The 24,880-nt window shown below is 34.5% G+C and overlaps 1 protein-coding gene across 3 annotated transcripts in view; it reads right to left on the bottom strand.

Moving 5' to 3' along the window:
• Positions 1 to 24,880, bottom strand: part of AGTPBP1 (ATP/GTP binding carboxypeptidase 1) — a gene marked incomplete at both ends in the record, with an annotated part of 140,949 nt that overhangs the window by 109,867 nt on the left and 6,202 nt on the right. For 2 of the 3 annotated variants that reach the window (XM_079705797.1, XM_079705798.1), the window contains 6 exons: positions 3,603 to 3,696; positions 5,454 to 5,585; positions 6,189 to 6,335; positions 6,746 to 6,809; positions 11,177 to 11,244; positions 18,644 to 18,768. In XM_079705797.1, the coding sequence (XP_079561923.1) occupies positions 3,603 to 3,696; positions 5,454 to 5,585; positions 6,189 to 6,335; positions 6,746 to 6,809; positions 11,177 to 11,244; positions 18,644 to 18,768 (630 nt within the window). Of the gene's footprint in view, positions 1 to 3,602; positions 3,697 to 5,453; positions 5,586 to 6,188; positions 6,336 to 6,745; positions 6,810 to 11,176; positions 11,272 to 18,643; positions 18,769 to 24,880 lie in introns of all 3 variants that reach the window. The other variant, XM_079705796.1, reaches the window with a different exon arrangement.

Raw genomic sequence — 24,880 nt, 5'->3', positions numbered from 1 at the left:
CAACAGTCCTAGGAAACTAATACAATCGCTTAGAGGCAATCATTTGCAATGAACTCAGAATTTTCCTATCTACAACTAAGTCTTAATTCAAAATTTAAAAAATCTTAACAGTACTTTCAGAAACAGTCTTTCTGCCTGCTGGCAGTGTCTACAACACATTTGAACCAAACAGAAGTGCTCTGACATTTTCTAAGCCTTAAACTACATGTTTTTCTCTTGATGTTTATTCTTCAACACTGCCAAAACTGGATACGCACCCAATTCCTTCTGCCCATCATGCTTGTTCCACAGCCCCATTAGAAGAAAAGAAATTATCAAGTTTGGTACAAAGTCGTCTTGACAGTTTTACCAAGATGTTTTTTAAAAGGTATTTTTAAAAACTTCAGTACAAAGGAATTTCTGCAATTCTATGTCAGTTATAAGCCAGTATGAATTTATAATATAAAAGTTACCTAACAATTACAGAATAGTATTTATTGAAAAGTACATTTTTATATGTTAATTAGAATTTCTCAGCACCAATATTTTATACTTCCTCATATATTTTTCAGTCTTCATAAGTCCCACACAGAATAACATAGCTAACAATGGCTTTAAAAGCAGCCTGTGGCTTATTCATTTGGGAGCAGTGAGGGAGGAGAAACTGAAGCCCCAGGAACTCATGAAGTTATTTAAGTTGGGGGGGGGGTGTCAATCCTTGCAATAACCTCCAAACCTGTAGTGAAACTCAGAAAGAGTTACAATAACTTTTAGAGTTGCTTCCTTCTAGTTTAACAATGTTTAAATCCAAAACCTAAAATTGGAAAGGAGAGGAAATTCTCAAGGAAAGCACTACTCTTCAAACATAAATAATAACCCTCAATCTTCTTCAACTAACTAAATGCAGGGCATTAAGGGGAGGAAGAACTGGTATACAAATGCTCTAGATGTTGAGATTGTTTAATTAAGGGGGAGATCCTACAATTATTCAAAATAATAAAGGAATCATGATATAGATGTCTGGTCAATGAATGGTTTATCCTTTTTAAAGTAAAAATAAAGTTTAAAGACTTTTTATTTTTAAAATATAGAAAAAAGAATGAAGGAATAATGTAGATAACGTACATTCCTTTCTCGGAAGTTTAAACCCACTGATTTCTACATGGTTTTGGAAATAGTCCATGTTGTATATTATACAGATACTTGTGAAATGTTCTTTTCTCCTAGCAACTTTTTATATTAGGTTTGGTAACTTGGTTACAATAGAGTAATGTAGATCTTAAGTAGGAGATCATAACCAAGATAAAGATTAATTTTAAAGTACTTTAAAGATCAAGAAGAGAAAAGGCATAAAAATTTTAAAGATAAAGAATATATTTTTAATATTAACTAGGACTCATTCACATCCACATTACTACATTACTTACCTAAACTAATTACACTGCATTAATATAGGCATTGTGCTAATTACATGAATTACCTCATTAAATCCTCAAAACAACCTTATGATGTAGGCAAAAACACTACCATTTTACAGACAGGAAACTGGGGCATAAAAAGTTAGGCAACTTACTTCATATCATGAAGCCAGTAAGAGCTAATATGCAAATCAAGTTCTGCTGGACTCCAAAGCCCACTCACTACACTACATCAATTCTGGAAGTTGGTTTTACTAATTGTGAACAATCATTTTCTTTATCTTGTCACATTTCGTCAGATGCTCTGTGTGTATGATCTTTATATAAGTAAATATGCTGTCATCCCACCAAATAATATTTAATAAATAATTATATGTGCAAGTAAGCTTCCATTTTCAAGCAGGGTAAAAGCTAAATATTTGACCTTTACTAAGTAAGGGTGAAAAGACTGGGTATGTTCTGGACATTATTCATTTGTAAAATTTAACCAAATAGTTGATGTGGACAAGTTCTTCCTTATAAAAGAATCACAGCTAATAAAAGTAGAAAGAATGAGAAAATTAGAAAAGTCACTATTTTGGAACCTTTTAAGAAATAATGGATCAGGCAATGCTATGAAATATTGCTAAGTTTTTAGGTGAAAGGGGATGGAACATTTCAACTCAATGATTTTAAGTGGTGCAAAACAGAGACCCAGCACCACCTATGAAATATTTTGACCATTAAAAAAAAAAGAAAAAACAAATCTAATCAAGCCTCAAGCTCCATCAGTCTACAGAAAATTTGAGGGATATACCTACAAATTAAGTGACCCCAGTATACAGTCATCTTAATCTATGTTGGGACATTCTGTAAGATGCCATTCAGTTCCTTCAACAAATAAACCAAACAGAACGGAAAAGTAGGGGGACTGTTATTGACTGCAAAAAATTACAAGACATCAATCAAGTAGAATGTAGAGCCCTTATTTGGATCCTGATTTGAACAAGCCAACTGTAAAAAAAAGACATTCCTCAGACAATCAGAAAATATTAGATGATCTTAAATAATTATTAATATTGTTGAACAAAGAAATGATACTTTGGTAACACTAAAAGAAAAAAACTATGTCTCATAGTGATCATACTAAAGAATTTACAGTATAAATGTCATGGCTGATATTTGCTTTAAAGGGCATTTGGAGACAAGTGGAGAAAACTAAATACACTGGATTTTAGATTGTGTTAGGGAATTAATCATTTTGTTGAGTATGATTATAGTATTATGGTTATTTTTTAGGTCCCTATTTAGCAGAGTTACATAATGAAGTATTTAGGGGAAAAGTGAGAAAATATCTGGTATTTGCTTACAGAAATTCATATATATGTGGATAACATCTGGGATTTGCTTAAAAATACCCCAGGAAAAATAAATAAAAGTCTGGAGGGGGAATAAATGAAACAAACATGGCAGAATGTTGATAACTGTTGAATATAATAAGTAATAATTAATATAATATAAATGCTGTATTTGAAAAATTCCATAAAATTTTTTTTTAAAGAATGACCATTAATTTGGCTTAAGAAAGTACTAAATATAATGAAATAACTGAAACTGCTTTCATTTTCTGAGGTTGAGTGACCTACAAATGAATATGGGCATATGTGTGTGTGTATATATTTATTTATTATTTATTTATTTATGGATGTGTGTGTGTATATATACACACACACACAAATACACACATATATAACACATATTTTGAGATATATATATACATATCTCAAAGTAAGAAAAAGAATAACATGATTTTGACAAAAAAGAAATGTATAAATTTAAAATATATCCAGATAATTGTAAGACTGAAGGAAGTAGTCATTAAAAGACTGTAAAATTGTGTAGGGAATATAGTAGGCACTCAATAAATGTTTCTGAATGAATGATACTCTATAAATGGTCTTTTTTCCTATTATAGTATCTAGGAATGTTCAAAGTCTTAATTTCCATAACACTATGTTCAATGAATTTATCTAATTTTGATATATTTTTGAAGATTAAACTTTATACTAAAGAAAATCTTTATCATAATTAAATCACTATTTAAGAACTGAGAAAGGACCCTAGATACAATTTAACTCAACCTGCTCATTGTACAGATCAAGATGGTAAGGCCCAAAATAACAAAGGGTATATATACCTCTATTTACACTTAAAACATTTACTCACTTCATAAGACTGGAATTCTTCTTACTAAATGGTCCGATGATTTTAAACATCAGTTCCACAACTCCATTTTTCCCTAAGGATACAGAATTCACAGCTGGGAAGGTGAAAAAAAAGATGTAAAGTGATTTAAAAACCTCAGTGAGTAGAAATGTATATACGTGTGATACATAGCCAAAAATATATACAAATTGTTTAGTAAATGTGAACTCAAGTCCCTCGTAAAGTCCACCTTAGTCAATACTTCAAAGGAAGGGGGGTTTTTTGTTTTATTTTTTAGTGGGGAGTTGCAGGGAAATTGCAGTTACATGTTGTTAAAACAGTGTTAGACAAAGGCATGCCAATGGGAAGATGAGGTGGGAAAAGAAGTTAAAACAAATTATGAAAGGTCCTAGAAGTTGTTAATTCTTTCAACTACAGGGAATTACCCAAAAGGAGCAACAAATCAGATCTGCATTTTACATACAGGTCAGACCTAACAGCATTGTAGGAAAGATGGATTTGAGAGACACATTAGGAGACTGTGGTCTAGGTGAGAGGTAATGAGGACCTTAACTAAAGCAACTGCAGTAGGGAAAAAAAGGTAACAACTTTAGACAGAACATGCAAATAATTACCTAACCAGAAAGTTGTGCCTAACATTTTCAATCCTGAACAAATATTATTTAAAAATTATAGATACACTGTTTACTGGCCTCCTGGTGCTTAATTAAATAAAATGCCACCGAAAATGTAGTTACTGAAGTTTTGTATGACAATTTTAATTTCCTCTATATCTGTTTATTACTCCATTATCGCTTCTAACTTTAGTCTGTTTTGTCTTCCTTTTTCCTTCATTCAGTGGTTTACCTGTTTTATTTTTAATCCAATTGTTTTATTTTTTAAATCAACTTTTGAAGATTTCATAATGTATTTTTTCTTTACTATTTCATTCCTCTGCTTTCCTTATGTTTATTGCTCTGTTCCTAATTTCTTTGTTTAAACAGCCAATTAATTCATTTCCTTATGTGCTTCTTAATTATTTAAGTGTTAATTATTTAAGTGTTCAAAACTATTTTCCTATGAGTACACCTTTAGCTATACTGTCAAAGTATAGATACAAATAAATAAATACACACACACACACATCTACCACTTTGATTATCATTATTTTGTGACGATGTTCTGCAATAATATGTACTGTACAGTCTCAAGTCTGGGTGTTTTGTTAATCATTCCAATCCCATAGTCAGAGAATAGAAGAAAATCCATACCTCAGAGGCTTGGGACCTAATATTACATTAGTGAGAGAGGGAGAGAATATGTGTGTGTGTGTGTGTGTGTGTGTGTGTGTGTGTGTGTGTGTGTGCCCATTGGGAGACACTTCATCTGAGACTCTCTCCCTGTGATTACTGTTTTCTCCAGCTTCCTCAGAAGCTCCTGTGCTATTTATTTTCGGTTCTGCTACTTCCCTATTCATTACTGAAGAGAATTAGCTCCAGGTGACTATGCCACCGCATTCCTTCCTTCTCAATTTTCCTCTCATCTGTGAAAATCCAAATAGGCATAGCAGTTTTTCCAGCTTCCAATATCCTCATATTCCTCCAAATCTTTTCCACAGGCCACCTACTCATCCCCCTTACTACATGCCTTTACATACTGGGGGAATTAATGAGAATTCTGAAGATTTTGTCAACTCAAATTCTTACCCTACCTCACTTTTGTGGTGGGGGGTTAGAATTACAAAGAGTCATATTAAATATTCTCTTTCCTTGTCCACAAATTTTAGAGACTTATGAAGTTAAAGTACAAAATTTTCATTTTGTGTTAACTTCACAACACTGAGCTAACTAAAAGCTGCTCTGAAATACTCACAGTTGGCAGAATATACTCGTAAAAGCTGAAGACAAGGCAAAACCAAGCGATGATTCTGCAAATTCTGTTTGACCAAATTCAGGGTTATATTTAGAGCTCCATTAATTCTAGCTTTCGCTCCAAATTTTTTGTCTGTTTAAAAAAAAATGAACAAACACAATTTATTCACATATAACTTCTGAATAAAATGAAATGTCATAAAACAATGAAATTTCTAAAACTAATATTGTAAATTCATATTATCAACTAAAAGTTGATCTGAGATAATTAAAGCTGTAATCACTTTCTTATATGATTATGATTAAAAGCTTAACTAGACTGTAAGCTTTTTAGGCACTGAGACGTGACTATAAGATGACTATTACTGAAAAGCAAACATATTCTACCAGCATGCTCCTCAAAGCATTCCCATCCACACTCCCTCCTTCTGGCCTCAACAATATCCATGTTATGTGTATCTTTATAACATATATATGCCAGGGACACACACACCAAGACATACTTCTGACTTTAACGCATTTTTTCTTCCTTTTTCCACCATATGCAATAGAATTACTCAGGAATTTAGGATCCTAAATTCTTGCAGGTCACTAGTTGACTGTAAAAAGCATTCCATGATGCAGACCAAGAAAAAGCAGTAGCATTTTAGATTGTAAAATTTACCAGTTTCAAGGCACACAGAATTGATGTAACAAAAACAGTTCCACCTGATAGTCATACAAACGAAACCCTTACCTTTCGGTCCAATTTTTGCAAGAATGGAATGAATCTGCACCATTAACTCCTCATTCAGGGGAGATTCTTTGCTGGCGTTCATAAGTAACTGTAATAATATTTGTGAACCACCTTTGGAGACTAAGAAACTCGCTCTTCGACCTCCACCTAAGAAGTTTTTTGAAAGAAATATGCTGAAATCGCAAATTCTTCTATAACATATTAGATATCACAACTTGTTAGCTTTAAAGAAGTATTAAAAGTGATGACTTCAGAAGGCAAACAAATAGCATCAAAATAAAATTTTATTTTATTTATGTTAGTTTAAAAAATAGTGCAGACAGTAAATAAAAGTGATGCAAAACTCTACATTCAAGGCTCTAAAACACATGGGTTTGAGGGACACCAGAAGTTGCCAAAAACAAAGCAAGAACAAGAGTATGACATTTTTGCTTCCAAATTCCAATACTCAGAATAGCCTCTGTATGAGTATCAGAAAATTCCAAAAAAAGTACACATGATGCATTTCTGATCATTGTTTACAAACAGAAATTACACCAAAGGAAACAAAAACTTACCAGCTGACACCAGCTCAACAAGAATGCTTAAGATATTAAGTGTAGTTTGAAGATCTTTCGTGTTCTGAAATAAATAGTTTATTTGCTTTATTAAAACATTGTAAATTTGTGATTCCCAAACTTTTTCTGTCTGTCGGGAACCACCTATATTTTACAGATGACCTTTTTGGTTTCTCTAAGAATAAACGTATTCAGGTTTTCACTATTCTCACACATCACTTCAGTCTCTTCTTATTGCCCTTAAAATTTTGTGGAAATCATCTGAGTTATTATTTTCTTATTATCAACAGGAATTAATTTGTGATTTGAACTCATCAACTTCTACCAAATAGACAATACAAATAAATGTATCAAAATATAAAAGGCACCACAATGTATATATGGTGACTATCCAGTGAGCTCCCCTCTCAAAAAGTAACTGCATTATCAATTTCTTATGCATCCAGCAAGATACTGTACACACATAAAAGTAATCCATGTAAATACACATGTATACATGATTTATTTCTCCAAATGGTATTACTGCTCTATAGATAACTATTTTTCATACTGATATTTTTACATGTCAATAAATAGTTTCTTTACCCTTTTTTAAGGGCCACATGATATATTCCACTGCATGGCAATACCATTGTTTATGCAACCAGTCACCTATCAATGGGATATTTAAAATTTTTAAATCTTTTGCTATTAAAAATTGCAACCGAAACTAAGTATGTACACTTACAGGGAAGCAAGTACAACTGTACATGGGATAAATTCCTAGAATTTCTGGGTCAATGATATGGGCATTTATTTTCATAGTAGATATTACTAACTTGCTCTTCACTGAGCAATTTACACTCCAACCCACAATGCAGAAAAGTAACTATTTCCCAAAGTCTGAACAACCAATCTAATAAGAGAAAATGTTTAAATACTGTACTTTGGTTATATTTCTCTTACTAAAAGCAATGCTTGGATGAAGAAAACCACATAGACAGCAGAACTGTGGCCTATTCAAGGAACTGCCTCATCCCCAGAGTAGAAGGATTTTACAGTGCTTATTTAGAGGAATTTCAGAATTGCAGTGTATCAGTGACTGGAATGGGATGCTTGTTCTTCCCCTTTCCAAAAGGGAATAAGTGTTGTCTACTTCACCATTTAAGGGCAGAGACTAATGGAAACAGAAAGTCAAATCCAGACCAGAAAAAGGACCACACATTAACCAGAGACCCTCGTCTTAGCACTGTGGGTGTTAACTGGACCACTGGCTTACTGGGGACGGAGTTGGAAGAATGAGAGACAAACATTTGTTAAAGAAAAGAATGGACTGCGGCATGAGCAGTATTGCTAAGTGTTCATCTTCTTCCTGGGTACACAGCCAAACCACATTTTCCAGCTCTTTTGCAATTAGGTTTGGGCCATGTGACTGAGTTCAGGCCACTGGAATCTGAATGGAAGTTACACTGCCATCTCATTTACCAGGGAAGTGGGATAATTTTTTTTTAATAGTTTTTTATTTTTAATTTTTAAAAATTTTTATACAATTTTAAAAGGTTACTTTCCATTTACAGTTATTAAAAAATATTGGCTATATTCCCCATGTTGTACAATACAACCTTGTACAAAACTATCTTGCACCCTATAGTTTTTTTTGGGGGGGAGGGGATATAGTTGTTTTACAATGTTGTGTTAATTTCTACTGTACAGTGGAGTTCCCTGTGCTATACAGCAGGTTCTCATTAGTTATCTATTTTATACATATTAGTGTATATATGTCAATCCCAGTCTCCCAATTCATCCCACCCCCCCTTCCCCCCTTGGTGTCCATACGTTTGTTCTCTACGTCTGTGTCTCTATTTCTGCCTTGCAAACAGGTTCATCTGTACCATTTTTCTAGATTCCACATACATGCGTTAACATATATTTGTTTTTCTCTTTCTGACTTACTTCACTCTGAATGACAGTCTCTAGGTCCATCCACATCTCTACAAATGACCCAATTTCGTTCCTATTTATGGCTGAGTAATATTCCATTGTGTATATATACTACATCTTCTTTATCCATTCGTCTGTTGATGGGCATTTAGGTTGCTTCCATGACCTGGCTATTGTAAATAGTGCTGCAATGAGCATTGGGGTGCATGTATCTTTTTGAGTTATGGTTTTCTCTGGGTATATGCCCAGTAGTGGGATTGCTGGGTTATATGGTAGTTCTATTTTTAGTTTTTTAAGGAACCTCCATACTGTTCTCCATAGTGGCTATATCAATTTACATTCCCACCAACAGTGCAAGAGGGTTCCCTTTTCTCCTCACCCTGTCCAGCATTTATTGTTTATAGATTTTTTGATGATGGCCATTCTGACCAGTGTGAGGTGATACCTCATTGTGATTTTGATTTGCATTTCTCTAATAATTCGTGATGACTAACAGACATATAGGAGAAACTGACAATAATACATAATAGTAGAAGACTTTAACACCCCACTTACATCACTGGACAGCTCATCAGACACAAAATCAAAAAGGCAACAGTAGTCTTAAATGACACCAGAGGCCAGTTGGACTTTATAGGTATCTACAGGGCATTACATCCCAAAACAGCAGAATACATAGTCTTTTCAAGTACACATGGAACCTTCTCCAGGATAGATCACATGCCAGGCCACAAAACAAGTCTCAACAAATTAAAAGGCACATGAAAAGATGTACAATAAGGATAATTATTATAGAAGTGCAAATCAAAACAATGATATATCACCTCACACCTGTCAGAATGGCTATCATCAAAAAGAACACAAAAAACAAATGTTGGCAAGGATGTGGAGAAAAAAAACCATGTACACTGTTGGTGGGAATGTATATTGGTGCAGCCACTGTGGAAAAGAGTATGGAGGTTTCTCAAAACTAAAAATAGAACTACAGAATGACCCAGCAATTCCAATCCTGAGTATATATCCAGAAAAAAACAAAAACACCAATTTGAAAAGATATATGCACCCCAATGTTCATAGCAGTACTATTTACAATAACCAAGATATGGAAGCAACCCAAGTATCCATAAACAGATGAATGGATAAAGAAGATGTGATATATATATATATATATATATATATATATAAAATAGAGTATTACTCAGCCATAATAATGAAATTCTACCATTTGTAGTAATGTGGATGGACCTAGAGAATTTTATGCTTAGTGAAACAAGTCAGACAGAGAAAGACAAATATTGTATGCTATCACTTATATGTGAACTCTAAAAAATAATACAAATGAATGTATAAAGCAAAATTGGAACATTCTCACAGATACAGAAAACTAACTAGCAGTTACCAGTGGGGAGAGAAGATGGTGGAGGGGCACATTAGGGGTACAGAATTGAGTTACAAACTACTACGTATAAAACAAATAGGCAACAAGAATATATTGTATAGCACAGGGAATTTATAGCCATTATCTTGTAATAACGTTTAATGGAGTATAAACTATAAAAATACTGAATCACTATGCCGTACATCTGAAACTATAAAATATATAATATTGTAAATCAATACTATACTTCAATTAAAGGAAAAAAAAAAAACAGAGAATTCCCTGGCAGTCCAGTGGTTAGGACTTCACGCTTTTACTGCTGAGGGCACAGGTTCCATCCCTGGTCAGGGAACTAAGATCCCACAAGCCATGTGGCATAGTCAAAAAAAAAAAAACACACACACACATGAACTTACTCCCTGCTCATTTTTTTTCCAGTTCTACTAAGATATAATCTGACATATAACATTGTTTAAGTCTAAGATATACAATGTACTCACTCACTCCTTACTTTTAACATTACACTGAATAAAATATAAAATCTTGATTCTGACTATGTCTTGCTGATCTACCCCAAACTGTTATACTAGCATTGAAACTTAATTAATATCAATATAATATAGTTATTCAACCAATGTATGAAGTAAACTTAGTCATAAATGAATAACTAACAGAATAAATGAGAATTTCCAATTTCAATCTTTTTTTTTTTTTTTTTTTTGGCCATGCCACGCATTATGCAGGATCTTAGTTCCCTGACCAGGGATCGAACCCATGGCCCCTGCAGTGGAAGCACAGAGTCTTAACCACTGGACCGCTAGGGAAGTCCCTCAATCATTTATTTTAAGCTAAAGATTTATTTCCAACTAATGCTTTATTTTCTATTACCAATTAGAATGGCATATTAAGATTTAAAATATGGTTATCATTATAATCCTAGGGAAATACACTTAGAGGTTCATCTAATATATGTTAGAATTTTTATATCCCCATTCCAAATAATTTAAAAAAGAAAACAAACTTCCATTCATTTGCTCTACCTCTAGGATAAAAATTTTGTACTTTGTAATTTTTTTTCTCTCAGTATTGGTTGCTATTAACAGCTACATAATTAAAGCATGTCAGTGACTTACCTCTAATGTTGACAGCAGAACTTCCATTCCTGTAGAACCTTTGGCTGTCATTTCTCTCCTTGTTTTTTCTGAAAAGTAGGAAAAAAAGTTTTCTTCTAAAACATGAAAGAAAAAAAATTACATATAGTTTTATCACACAGTTAACATTTACTAATATTAGGTATTATATTAGTTATAATTATATTATACTAGATAATATTCCCCATAGTATACAACATATCCTTGTGGCCTATCTTACATCAAATACTTCGTACCTCACTCCTCACCACTATATTTTCCCCCCCTCCCTCCCCACTGGTAACACTAGTTTGTTCTCTATATCTGTGAATCTGCTTCTTTGTTATATTCACTAGTTTGTTATATATTTTACATTCCACATTTAAGTGATATCATACAGTATTTTCTTTGTCTGACTTATTTCACTTAGTATAATGCCCACCAAGTCCATCCATGTTGCTGCAAACAGCAAAATTTGTTCTTTTTTATGGCTGAGTAGTACTCCATTGTGTGTGTCTGTGTGTTTGTGTGTGTATATCACATCTCTTTCATCCATTCATCTGTTGATGGAACTTAAGTTGCTTCCATATCTTGGCAATTGTAAATAATGCTGATATGAACATTGGGGTGCATATATCTTTTCAAATTAGTGTTTTTGTGGCTTTTTGGATATATACCCAGGAGTGGAACTTCTGGGTCATATGGTAGTTCTATTTTGTTTTTTGAGGAAGCTCCATACTGTTTTCCACAGTGGTTGCACCAATTTACATTCCCAACAACAGTGTACAAGGGTTTTTTCTCCACATCCTCACCAACATTTGTTATTTGTGTTCTATTTGATAATAGCCATTTTGACAGGTGTGAGGTGATAGCTCATTGTGGTTTTGAGCTACATTTTACTGATGATTAGCAGTACTGAGCATCTTTTCATATGCCTGTTGGCCACCTGCATTTTCTCTTTGGAAAAATGTTCAGTTCTTCTTCCCATTTTTTAATTAGGCTGTCTGTTTTTTTTTTTTTTTTGATGTGAAGTTGTATTAGCTGTTTATATATATTAGATATTAATCCCTTATCAGTCATATCATTTGCAAATATTTTCTCCCATTCAGTAGAAATGGAAACTAGATGATCCTTTTCATCACAATAAATAGAAAAAAAAAGGTTGTCTTTTTGTTTTGTCAATGGTGTCCTTTGCTTTTAAATTGAATTAGGTCCCATTTATTTATTTTTGCTTTTATTTACTTTACTTTAGGACATGAATCCAAAAAAATATTGCTGCGATTTATGTCAGAGTGTTCTGCCTATGTTTTCCTCTAGGAGTTTTATAGTATCCAATCTTACATTTAGATCTTTAATCCAATTTGAGTTTATTTTTGTATATGGCGTTAAAGAATGTTTTAATTTCATTCTTTCACATGCAGCTGTCCAGTTTACCCAGCACCACTTACTGAAGAGGCTGTCTTTTCTCCATCGTATATTTTTGCCTCCTTTGTCATAGATTAAGTACCTGGGTTTATTTCTGGGCTCTCTATCTTGTTCCATTGATCTATGTGTCTGTTTTTTGTGCCAATACCATACTCTTTTGATTACTGTTGCTTTGTAGTATAGTCTGAAATCTAGGTGTGTGATTCCTCCAGCTCTGTTCTTCTTTCTCAAGATTGTTTGGGCAATTTGGGGTCTTTTGTGTTTCCATACAAATTTTGAAATTATTTGTTTGAGTTCTGTGAAATATGCCATTGGTATTTTGATAGGGATTGCACTGAATCTGTACATCGCCTTGGGTAGTATGGTTATTGTAACAATACTGATTCATCCAATCCATGAACATGGTATATCTTTCCATCTATTTTTGTCATCTTCAATTTCTTTCATCAGTGTCTTATAGTTTTCAGAGTACAGGTCTTTTGCCTTCTTAGGTAGGTTTATTCCCAGGTGTTTTACTCTTTTTGATGCGATGATAAATGGGATGGTTTCCATAATTTCTGTTTCTTATATTCTGTTGTTAGTATACAGAAACTCAGCAGATTTCTGTATATTAATTTTGTATCCTGCAACTTTACCAAAATTCACTGAGGAACTCTAGTAGTTTCTGGTAGCATCTTTAGGGTTTTCTATGTATAGTATCATGTCATCTGCAAACAGTGACTATTTTACTTCTTCCTTTCCAATTTGGATCCCTTTTATTTCTTTTTCTTCTCTGATTGCTGTGGCTAGGACTTCCAAAACTATGTTGAGTAAAAGTGGTGAGAGTAGGCATCCATGTCTTTTTCCTGATTTTAGAGAAAATACTTTCAGCTTTTCATCACTGAGTATGATGTTAACTGTGGGCTTATCACATATGGCCTTTATTATGTTGAGGTATGTTCCCTCTACACCCACTTTCTGGAGAGTTTTTACCATAAGTAGATGTTGAAATTTGTCAAAAGCTTTTCTGCATCTATTGAGATGATTATATGGCTTTTATTCTTCAATTTGTTAATGTGGTGTATCACACTGTTTGATTTGTGGATACTGAAGCATCCTTACATCCCTGAGATAAATCCCACTTGATTATGGTGTATGATCCTCTTAATGTATTGTTGGATTCAATTTGCTAATATTTTGGTGAGGATTTTTGCATCTATGCTCATCAGTGAAATGGGCCTGTAATTTTCTTTCTTTGTTATATCTTTGTCTGGTTTTGCTATCAGGGTAATGCTGACCTTGTAGAATGAGTTCAGAAGCATGCCTTCCTCTGCAATTTTTTGGAGTAGTTTCACAAAGATAGGTATTAACTCTTCTCTAAATATTTGGCAGAATTCACCTGTGAAGCCATCTGGTCCAGGACTTTGGTTTGTTGGGAGTGTTTTAATTACTGATTCAGTTTCATCACTGGTAATTGGTCTGTTCATATTTTCTGTTTCTTCCTGGTTCGATCTTGGGAGACTGTACGTTTCTAAGAATTTGCACCTTTTTCCTAGGTTGTCCATTTTATTGGCATATAGGTGGTCATAGTAGTCTCTTATGAGCTTTTATATTTCTGTGGTTTCAGTTGTAATTTCTTTTTCATTTCTGATTTTATCAATTTGAGCATTCTCTCCTTTTTTTTTTTGATGTATCTGGTTATAGGCTTATCAATTTTGTTTATCTTTTCAAAGAACCAGCTCTTATTTTCACTCATTCTTTCTAATTTTTTTAAGTCATTTCATTCATTTCTGCTCTGATCTTTATGATTTCTTACCTTCTACTAACTGTGGGTTTTGTTTGTTCTTTCTTTTTCTAGTTTCTTTAGGTGTAAGGTTAGGTTGAGATTTTTGTTTCCTGGGCTAAGCTTGTATCACTATTTTGTATCACTAATTCCCTCTGAGAATTGCTTTTACTGCATCCTATAGATTTCAGACCATTATTTTCATTTCATTTGTCTCCAGGTATTTTATGATTTCCTCTTTGATTTCTTCAGTGATCCATTTCTTGTTTAGTAACGTACTGTTTAACCTCCACATATTTGTGGTTTTCGCAGGTTTTTTCCCTTGTAGTTGATTTCTAGACTCATAACATTGTGGTTATAAAAGATACATGATATGATTTCAATTTTCTTAAATTTACCAAGGCTTATTTTGTGGCCTAGCATGTGAACTATCTTGGAGAATGTTCCATGTGCACTTGAAAAGAATGTGTATTTTGCTGCTTTCAGATGGAATGTTCTACATATATTTATCAAGTCCATTTGGTTAAATGTGTCATTTAAGGCCAGTGTTTCCATATTGATTTTCTGTCTGGATGATATGTCCCTTGATGTAAGTGGAGTGTTAAAGCCCCCTACTATTATTGTGTTACTGTCCACTTCTCCCATTATGCCTGTTAATACTTGCTGTATGGATTTAGGTGCTCCTATATTGGGTGTAAATTTATTTACAATTGAATTGATCCCTTGATCATCATGTTAAGTCCTTTGTCTCTTGTAATGGTCTTTATTGTCTGATACAAATATTGCTACCCTGGCTTTCTTTTGATTTCCATTTGCATGGAATACCTTTTTCTGCAGAGGAAATGTTTGAAGCTAGCAGAGGCTGATTCATGAGGATCAATGAAAGAAGCCATCTCTATAACATAAAAGTGCAAAGTAAAGCAGCAAGTTCTGATGTAGAAGCTGCAGTGAGTTGGCTACACGAAACAGCAGATTTTCAGTGTAGACAAAATAGCCTTATACTGGAAGAGATGCCATCCAGGACTTTAATAGCTAGGGAGAAGTCAATATCTGGCTTCAAAGCTTCTCTCATTAGGGACTAATGTATCTCATGACTTGAAGTTGAAGCCAATGCTCATTTTCAATTCCAAAAATTCTAGGGCCCTTAAGAATTATGCTTAATCTACTCTGCCTGTATTGTATCAATGGAACAATGAAGCCTGGATGACAGCGCATCTGTCTGCCACATGGTTTACTGAATATTTTAAAGCCCACTGGGACCTACTGCTCAGAAAAAAAAAGATTCCTTTCAAAATGGGACTGTTCACTAACAATGCACCTTGTCACTCTGATGAAGAGCTCTGATGAAGATATACAAGATTAGTGTTGTTCTCATGCCTGCTAACACAACATCCACTCTGCAATCCATGGATCAAGGAGTAATTTTGCCTTTCAAGTCTTCTTATTTAAGAAATACACTTCATAAGGCTATAACTGTCACAGGTAGTGATTCCTCTGATGGATCTGAGCAAAGTCAGTTAAAAAGCTGTAAAGAATTCACCATTCTAGATGCCATTAAGAACATCTGTGATTCATGGGAAGAGGTCAAAACATCAACATAAATAGAAGTTTCAAAGAAGTTGATTCCAACCCTCATGGATGACTTTGAGGGATTCAAGACTTCAGAGGAGGAAATAACTGCAGATGTGGTGGAAACAGCAAGAGAACTAGAATTAGAAGTGGATCCTGATGATATGACTGAATTCCTGTAATCTCATGATAAAATATTAACAGATGAGGAGATGCTTCTTATGGATAAGCAAAGGAAGTGGTCTTGAGATGGAATCTACTCCTGGTGAAGATTGCTGAAGTGACAACAAAGGATTTAGAACACTACAAAAACTCAGTTGATAAAGCAGCAGTAGGGTTTGAGAGGATTAATTCCAGTTTTAAAAGAAGTTCTACTGTGGGTAAAATGCTATCAAACAGCACCACATGCTATAGAGAAATCATTCGTGAAAGAGTATGTGTGGCAAACTTCGCTCTTATTTTAAGAAATTGCTACAGCCAACCCAGCCTTCAGCAACCACCACCTCAATCAGTCAGCCACCTTAAATATTGAGGCAAGACACTTCAACAGCAAAAAGATTATGACTCACTGAGGGCTTACATTTTAAGCAATAAAGTATTTTTAAATTAAGGTATGTACATTTTTTTAGACATATGCTATTGCACACTTAATAGATTACAGTACAGTGTAAACGTAAGTTTAATATGCACTGGGAAACCAAAAACTTCATGTGATTCACCCTATTGCAATATTTGCTTTATTGTGGTAGTCTGAAATCGAACCTACAATATCTCTGAGGTATGCCTGCAGTTCCACATATGAACCACAGCATATATTATAAATAATTTATTATTGATAATAGTTGTATAATGTAGTTATAATGTCCCACAGTTTGGCTACATCAAAATTAATTCAACCATTCTCCACAGTTGGATATTTAAGGTTGTTTCTTTACCTTTGACTTTACAAACACTGAAATAAACACCTCCAAATATTCTTTTATATAATAAGATTTTTATTTCACTCAGATTTCTGAGAGTGAAAGTGTTAAGTAAAATAGCAGGTGCACTTTAAATTTTAATAAACATTGCCAGATTCTTTCCTCCAAAGTTTATAATAATTATTGCACCACCTACAGTGTATGAGAATACCCTATTTTCCATGCCGTCAATGGCACTGGATATTGTCATTCTCTAATTTCTGCCAATTTAAGTAGTGAGAAATATCTTAGTTGTTTTCATTAATAATTCCTGACTTTTAAGAAAGTAAAGAACCTTTTCATATGTTTACTGGTTATTTGCATTTCTTCTTCTTTGAGCTGTAAATTACTAATCTCTCTCTCTCAAATGGATAGACAACTGGATTATCCTATAAATAATGATGGGACAATCTTTCACTACTAATTTATACTGTATTAACTATAAACAGAGTCATTGTATTATACAACCCCAGGGGCCAGTATTCAGGGGCTGGCTCTCCCATTTGTGGGTGGCAGGGTGGGGAAAAGGACAATCTCTGGTAGTGGTATGACTAGGGGCATTTTCAGTAGTGATGTTGGAGTCGGGACTTCTAGACTCTGATGGGAAGAGTCTACAGTGGTGAGAGCAATTATACGCAAGTAGTATCTATAGGTCTGGAGAATTTGTTTTCTTTTTTTTTGCTGGGGTGTTTTGTTTTGTTTTAAGGAGTTATTTCATATGCGAATACAGTGAATATACTTGGTACATCTATCTGTCTTTGCACTAATACAGTGACCATCCTTATACATTTACCTTAGTTGACAAGCACAATATTTCAATGACCTACACCTCCAGAATAATGAAATAATAAAAAACTAAATAAATTAAAATAATTGTGAATTGTCTGGATCTTAATTTTAACAGAATGCCTTCAATGTGTCACTGTTAAATATAAAGGTAGCTACTGGTTTACCCTGATTTAGAAAAAGAAAAATCAAGGTTTTTTTTTAATCAAGCACAGATTTTGAAATCTTAAATTTCTTTTTTAGCTCCTATTGAGATAATCACATAGGTTTTATTCAACCGGTCCAAATAATGCTATACTGATATATTTCTTGATATTATAATTGGACTTAATTCATTAATGTTTTATTTGGGATTTTTCAAATTTAGGTTCCTGAGTGCAAAGTTAATACTTTTCTTCTCTTGTACTCCATCAAGGTTTTGATAACAACTCAGTAGTACTAGCTTCATAAAACAGATAAATTATGCCTAATTACAGATATCATTTATTGAACATTTTTAACATTATTTTTACATGCTTCTCATGTAAATTACATGATAATTACATGATATCTCTTATCTCTATTTCAGAGATGGTGCAGCTAAGTCCTAGAGATTCAAAACTTCCCTAAGGTCACCCAATCACTGAATGACAGGGCTTGCATTTCAAAGTGGGGAACAACACTAATAACCAACATAATACCTGCCATCTTTTTGTCAACATTCTAGAAAAAGTAGTACTGGAATTAGGTGTTGTCTGAAAATTGGGGAAAGGGGGGCATTCATACATAAGTAAACTCATAATCATTTTTTAGAAACAATGCTTTGAAGATCAATTTCTTCCACAGTTATTCACTTTTCTACTTCTTGAGTCTATGTGAGAAAGTTCCATTTTTACATAAAACCATGTATTTATCAAAAGTTTGAACATTCTTAGCATCTACTTTTAAAGAATTAAGAAAGCATTCCAAAAACAAGAGATTAAAGTTTACCTTGACTCTGAGCCAGATGAAGAATTTTTGATGTAACATATCTGGCAGTATCTGATTCTGTAGATTCAGTATTGATCTTCTCCAGCTGAGCCAGGAGTCCCACAATCCGAGAGTTATTGGTAAGGCTAAAAAAAGAATGTTACTTTAAATCAGGGCACATTCTACATCAATTGCAAATAAAATACTATAAAGATCAGTGTTAAAAACAAATCAAAACAAAATTCTACCCTTCTAAAAACATTAAGCATTTACACATGTCACATTTCCTTACTCTGTGTTAGAGCTTAACATTGCTATGTTCTGTTGATTTACATGAGAAACATTCTATTTCAGGAAACCACAAATGTGCATTCAACCCTATCCAGCAATCTTTTATCACATCCTGACAATTCACCTTTCCACTCTCCAAGCAGACTTTTTATACATCCTATGCTCTCCTCAAACCTCTAACCATCCCTTCAAACCCACTCCATTCTCAATTAGTACCCTGCTTCATAACTATTATAAAATCAAAAAAGAATACATTCATTTTCCCACAAATAGTTCCTTAAACCTCTCTGATTCTCTACCCACATTCTTTCTTCTTTATTCCCGTTCATTATACATTTGCACATTTGGTGCTATTCTAGGTACTGCCAACAGTAAACAAAATGAACAAAAATTCCTGCCCCTCAGAGTGAACATTCTAATGGGACAAATTAAATACATAAATAATTATATAGTACGAAGGAGGTAGGAAGCACTATGGAGAAAAGCGGGTTGTGGAAATAAAAGATGCAAGGGTGTGGAAGGTTGCAATTTTGGACAGGGTGGTCAGGGAAAACTTTGAGAGGGTACCATTTAGGGAAAGGCCTGAAAGGAGTAAGAGAGTAAACGGTGCAGATACCCACAGAAAGAGCTGACCAGAAGACAGAGTCACAATCATCAAAACATCGAGGCAGGACCATGCCTGCTGTATTCAATTAAGAGTGAGATGGCCACAGCAGACTTAAAGGAGAATAACGGTAAAAGATGAGGTCAGAGTTGAGGGTGGGGTAGAAGAGAGCACAATCATTTAGAGCCTTATAGGCCACTGTAAAAACGTTGACTTTTTGCAACTAGGTGAGACGGGAAGTTTTTGAGGAGAAGAGTGATGTGATCTGACTTGCATGCATTTATTTATTTATTCATTCATTCATTCCTTTATTTATTTATTTTTATTTTTGGCTGCGTTGGGTCTTCGTTGCTGTGGACGGGATTTTCTCTAGTTGCAGCGAGCGGGGGCCACTCTTTGTTGCGGTGCGCGGGCTTCTCGTTGTGGTGGCTTCTCTTGTTGTGGAGCATGGGCTCTAGGCACGAGGGCTTCAGTAGTTGTGGCTCACGGGCTCTAGAGCACAGGCTCAGTAGTTGTGGCGCACGGGCTTAGGTGCTCCGCGGCATGTGGGATCTTCCCGGACCAGGGCTTGAACCCGTGTCCCCTACGTTGGCAGATGGATTCTCAACCAGTGCACCACCAGGGAAGCCCTGACTTCCTTTAAAAAGGCTCTCTCTGGCCGGTATGTTGAGACTCAAAGAACAATCCCTCCACTGGCATGCCTGACCCCAGCCCTTCTTGCATTCCCAATGTATTTATTCCTTCAATTAATCTTTCTCTGATTCATCATTTAGCTCTCCCTTTCAACTGGATCATACCCATTAGCACACAATATGATCCAGGAGCTCCCACTAGTTACCACCCCATTTCTCTGCTACTCCTTGAAGGAAATGTCTGTACTTGACCTCTCCATTTCCTCACATGTTGTTCACTTTTTCAAACTACTACTTTGGCTTCTGCACTCTGAGGTCTCCCCAAAACCTCCTGTGGTCACTTCTTTCCTTGTCAGATTCAGAATCTCAGCCCTATCCCAATCAGCTCCTTCTTTCTTCACTTTCTCCCTTGGGCTTCAGTGGCTCCATATTCTCCTGATTTTCTTCCTATCACCACTTCTTTTAGATCGACTCTACTGGCTCCTCCTCCAACAAACCTCTAGATGCTGAGGACCCCCCACAGCTCTATCCCCAGCCCTCTTCCCTTCACTCTCTCCGTTCTACTGCCCCAAGCAATCTCATCTAACCCCACAGCTGGGGGTTAGATTAAAACTGATATGCTGCCTGGCTCCTACATTCAACTCCAGCCTCAAGCTGCTCCTCTTCCAAATCTTAACTTTCCCAAACTCACATGAAACCATCAGTTGCTCAAGACAAAAATCTAGACTCCCCTTCCCATGCCCAGCTCAATATTAGCTCCATCTCTAAAACACCTCAAATCCATCCACTTCTCTCCATATCTTATCATTATTACTACCCAAGTCCAAGCAATCATCATTTCTCACTTGGCAATTACAGCATCCTAAATAATCTGCTTTCATTCTTGCTGCCCTCATACTGGGATCCAAACACACTGGCCTTCTACCAAGTTCCTTGAATATAGCAAGTTTCTTCCCAATCTCAAGGTCTTTATATTTGCTGTCCTCTCAACTTAGAGGATAATTTCTGCCAGTTCTTCATATGGCTGGCTCCTTCTCATTTCAGGTTACAACCTGAAGATGTCCCCACTTCTCCGCCAGCCCCTCAGCTTCCAATATTAAAATGTGTCCAATGATGTAAGCTTCACAAAGGTAAAGACCTTGCATGTCTTATTCTATATACGTAGTATTTCGAACAGTGGCTAGCACAGAACAGGCAATACCCTATATTCAGAATGAACAAAGAAATGAAGAAGCATATGGAAAACAGTATATTTATACATTTTTTAGATTAACAACTAGACTCAATGCTTTAAATTTGGAGGTACTTCATCTGAAAAGGTATCTGGAGGATGAAAAAAACATATTGAGCATACTATTTAAGAATGTAACTAAAATAAAATAATACAATATTTCCCAATTTTGCAAATAGCCAGCATTGTATGGAAATGAAAATACATATCACTATGTATAAATCTCTAAATGAAAAAACAACTCAAAATATATACAGTATGATATTAACATAAAGTTTTTAAATATACAAATTCAATACAATATATTCTTTAGTGTGTGTGTGTGTGTGTGTGTGTGTGTACATATATTTTCCTCTCCCCAACAATGGTATCATTAATATGCTTGTCAATCTTTATTTTCTGTAAACTGGTAGTCGAATTTAAAGGCCTAACCTGATCAAGGCCTGATTTGGTGACATGAATTCTTTATAAGTGGTACTGTAATCTTCCATAAGGAAGCAAACAGGGTCTGGTTACCTTACTTTTGTAATATAAGCAGTCACTGGTTACCACTGCCTAGATCCATTACTTTAGTAGGGGTTGAAAAGCACTGATACTCTACCATTTCCATTCCTTCTACTTCTTAACTAGGACAACTCCATAAAAAGAAAAATCCCTTATTTAATTATCCAGAGGTATAATTCATCAAATAAAAGCAAAATAAATGCTGGATTTTTAATTTATCTTTATTTACCAGTTTTCAGAAGAATGAGTTCATTTCCAAAAGTCCTCCCCAAGTAATCAATGAAGTATTTTGATTTCATGTATCAATATGTACTCACAGATTTAAACGCATATGATACATTTTATCCACTGTAGTTATTAATGCTCAAATTGCCCCATCTTTGATCAATGGGAGCCTCTTCATGTGGGCTCCCAAGTCCTTTTGTTATGATCCTAGTCTTTGATAGCTTCCTGGATTTCTGATATAACAAGACTGTTATTAGGCCAGCAGTTCTCAGTATGCTCTACAAAACTGAGTACTTGAGACTTTCAGAAAATCTGTGAGGTCAAAAACTATTTTCATAAAAATACTAAGACACTATTTACCTTTGACACAGTGTTGACATTTACATTGTTGATCTGAAGGCAATGGTGGATAAAGTGCTGGCACATGATACAATCAAGACAGTGACACCAAATTGTAGTCACTGTGTGATACCTAGCAGTCACCATGTTCTTCACCAACATGCACTCACAGTTAAAAACAAAAATGCCAGTTTCACCTATGAGTATACATTTTTTTAATATTCTGTGTGCACATAAGACATTTCAGCTGCACAATGAAATAGGATGGTTGAGGGAAAACACTTGTGTGGTTGTTTAAACTGCAAGCTGAACTAGTTACTTTTTCCATAGAACATCATTTTTACTTTAAAAACACAACTGACAATGATTATTCGCACTGGGGTATTCTGGCATACATTTTCTTGGTGATAAACAAAGTGAGTCTATCATTTTAAGGAAACAACTGATAGATTTGTTACCAATGATTAAATGTGAACTTTCAAGCAAAAAATTAGAATCTTGGAAAACAAAGATCTACCATCATGACCTTGACAGCTTCCCCCTATTTAAAGAATTTTCTGATAAAATCACTGGTGATATTAGTAAATGTAATTTTTTTAAACTGTGTAATAAACATTGTCAATATTTAGAAGGTCTGCATAATGCACTGAATCAGTATGTTCCAAATACTGACCAATGTGTGATGTTACAAATTCAGACATGGAAAAAAGAACCAGTCAATATGCAAAAGAGACCAATGGATTTTAATGTAAAAGAAAACAAAAAGTTCACATATGTGGTTGCTGATTCCACAGTGCAACTAACCTTTAGGAAACTACCACTTATCAAGTTTTAGTGTAATATCAAAGAACATCCACTTCAATTTGAATTTCAAACAATATGGCTTTATTTCTAAAGTACATTGTTATCATTCAGAAATGTTTATTCCTAGCCCGGAGATGGAAACAACCTAAGTGTCCATCATCGGATGAATGGATAAAGAAGATGTGGCACATATATACAATGGAATATTACTCAGCCATAAAAAGAAACGAAATTGAGCTATTTGTAATGAGGTGGATGGACCTAGAGTCTGTCATACAGAGTGAAGTAAGTCAGAAAGAGAAAGACAAATACTGTATGCTGACACATATATATGGAATTTAAGAAAAAAAATGTCATGAAGAACATAGGGGTAAGACAGGAATAAAGACACAGACCTACTAGAGAATGGACTTGAGGATATGGGGAGGGGGAAGGGTAAGCTGTGACAAAGCGAAAGAGAGGCATGGACATATATACACTACCAAACGTAAGGTAGATAGCTAGTGGGAAGCAGCCGCACAGCACAGGGAGATCAGCTCAGTGCTTTGTGACCGCCTGGAAGGGTGGGATAGGGAGGGTGGGTGGGAGACGCAAGAGGGAGGGGATATGGGAACATATGTATATGTATAACTGATTAATTTTGTTATAAAGCAGAAACTAACACACCATTGTTAAGCAATTATACTCCAATAAAGATGTAAAATAAATTAAAAAAAAAAGAAATGTTTATTCCTCACCTATAATTATTACTCTTGCTTTAATCACATTTTTACTATTTCTCTCCGAATACTAAACACACAACTTTATTTTCCTCCATCATTAATCAAAGGACAATTAGCCACAATTATCTGAAAAGGCCTTTTATTCAACTATTCCTTCCTTTTCTAAATATATATCTATGTGAGCCCATATTGTAGTCATATAGTCATATACTTCATAGTCATATACTTCATACAACATGAATACACACAAAAACATATATGTATGTACGTATAACATATGTGTGTACTATATACAATATGTATATTGATGTATGTATGACAGTTTGAACTCAGAAGCAGATAAGAGAATCTAGTTGTCTTCCATTAAGCCAGACATTAAAGAGATTTGCAAAAATTTAATAAAGCATGCCACCTTCTAAATATTTTTGACAATTTAGTTATTTTAATATAAAATATTACTATGTTATTATGCAATGGGTTTATTACTGTTATTTTTAAATGAAGTAATAAATTTTTTTTAATTTCTCAGTTTTAATTTATAATATGGTAAATATCAATAGATAAAAAATAATGCACATTCAACAAAAGATTTTTGGAGTCATTAATTTAAGAGCACAAGGGAGTTCTTAGACAAAAAGTTTGAGAACTGTTGTTCTCAACTTATCTTGCACATTTTGTGCTCTGATCTGGAATCGACCCTTTCTCCAAAAAGCCCTGGTTCTTTTTGGTAAGAAATGGTATTAAGACACCACAGTCTGCATACTAGAGAGCAAATACATCTTTAAAAACAATTCTGTAACCTAGATTTAAGAAAAATTTGCATTATGGAAACCAGGATTCTGAAATTTAATAATTGAGTGGGTTTTTTTGTTTAGTTTTCTCCAGTTATTTTTCTCTTAAAGGTCA

This window comes from Hyperoodon ampullatus (assembly GCF_949752795.1).
Source record: "Hyperoodon ampullatus genome assembly, chromosome: 6".
In the NCBI taxonomy this organism is placed as follows: domain Eukaryota; kingdom Metazoa; phylum Chordata; class Mammalia; order Artiodactyla; family Ziphiidae; genus Hyperoodon; species Hyperoodon ampullatus.
This window is presented reverse-complemented; position numbering and strand designations above follow the sequence as displayed.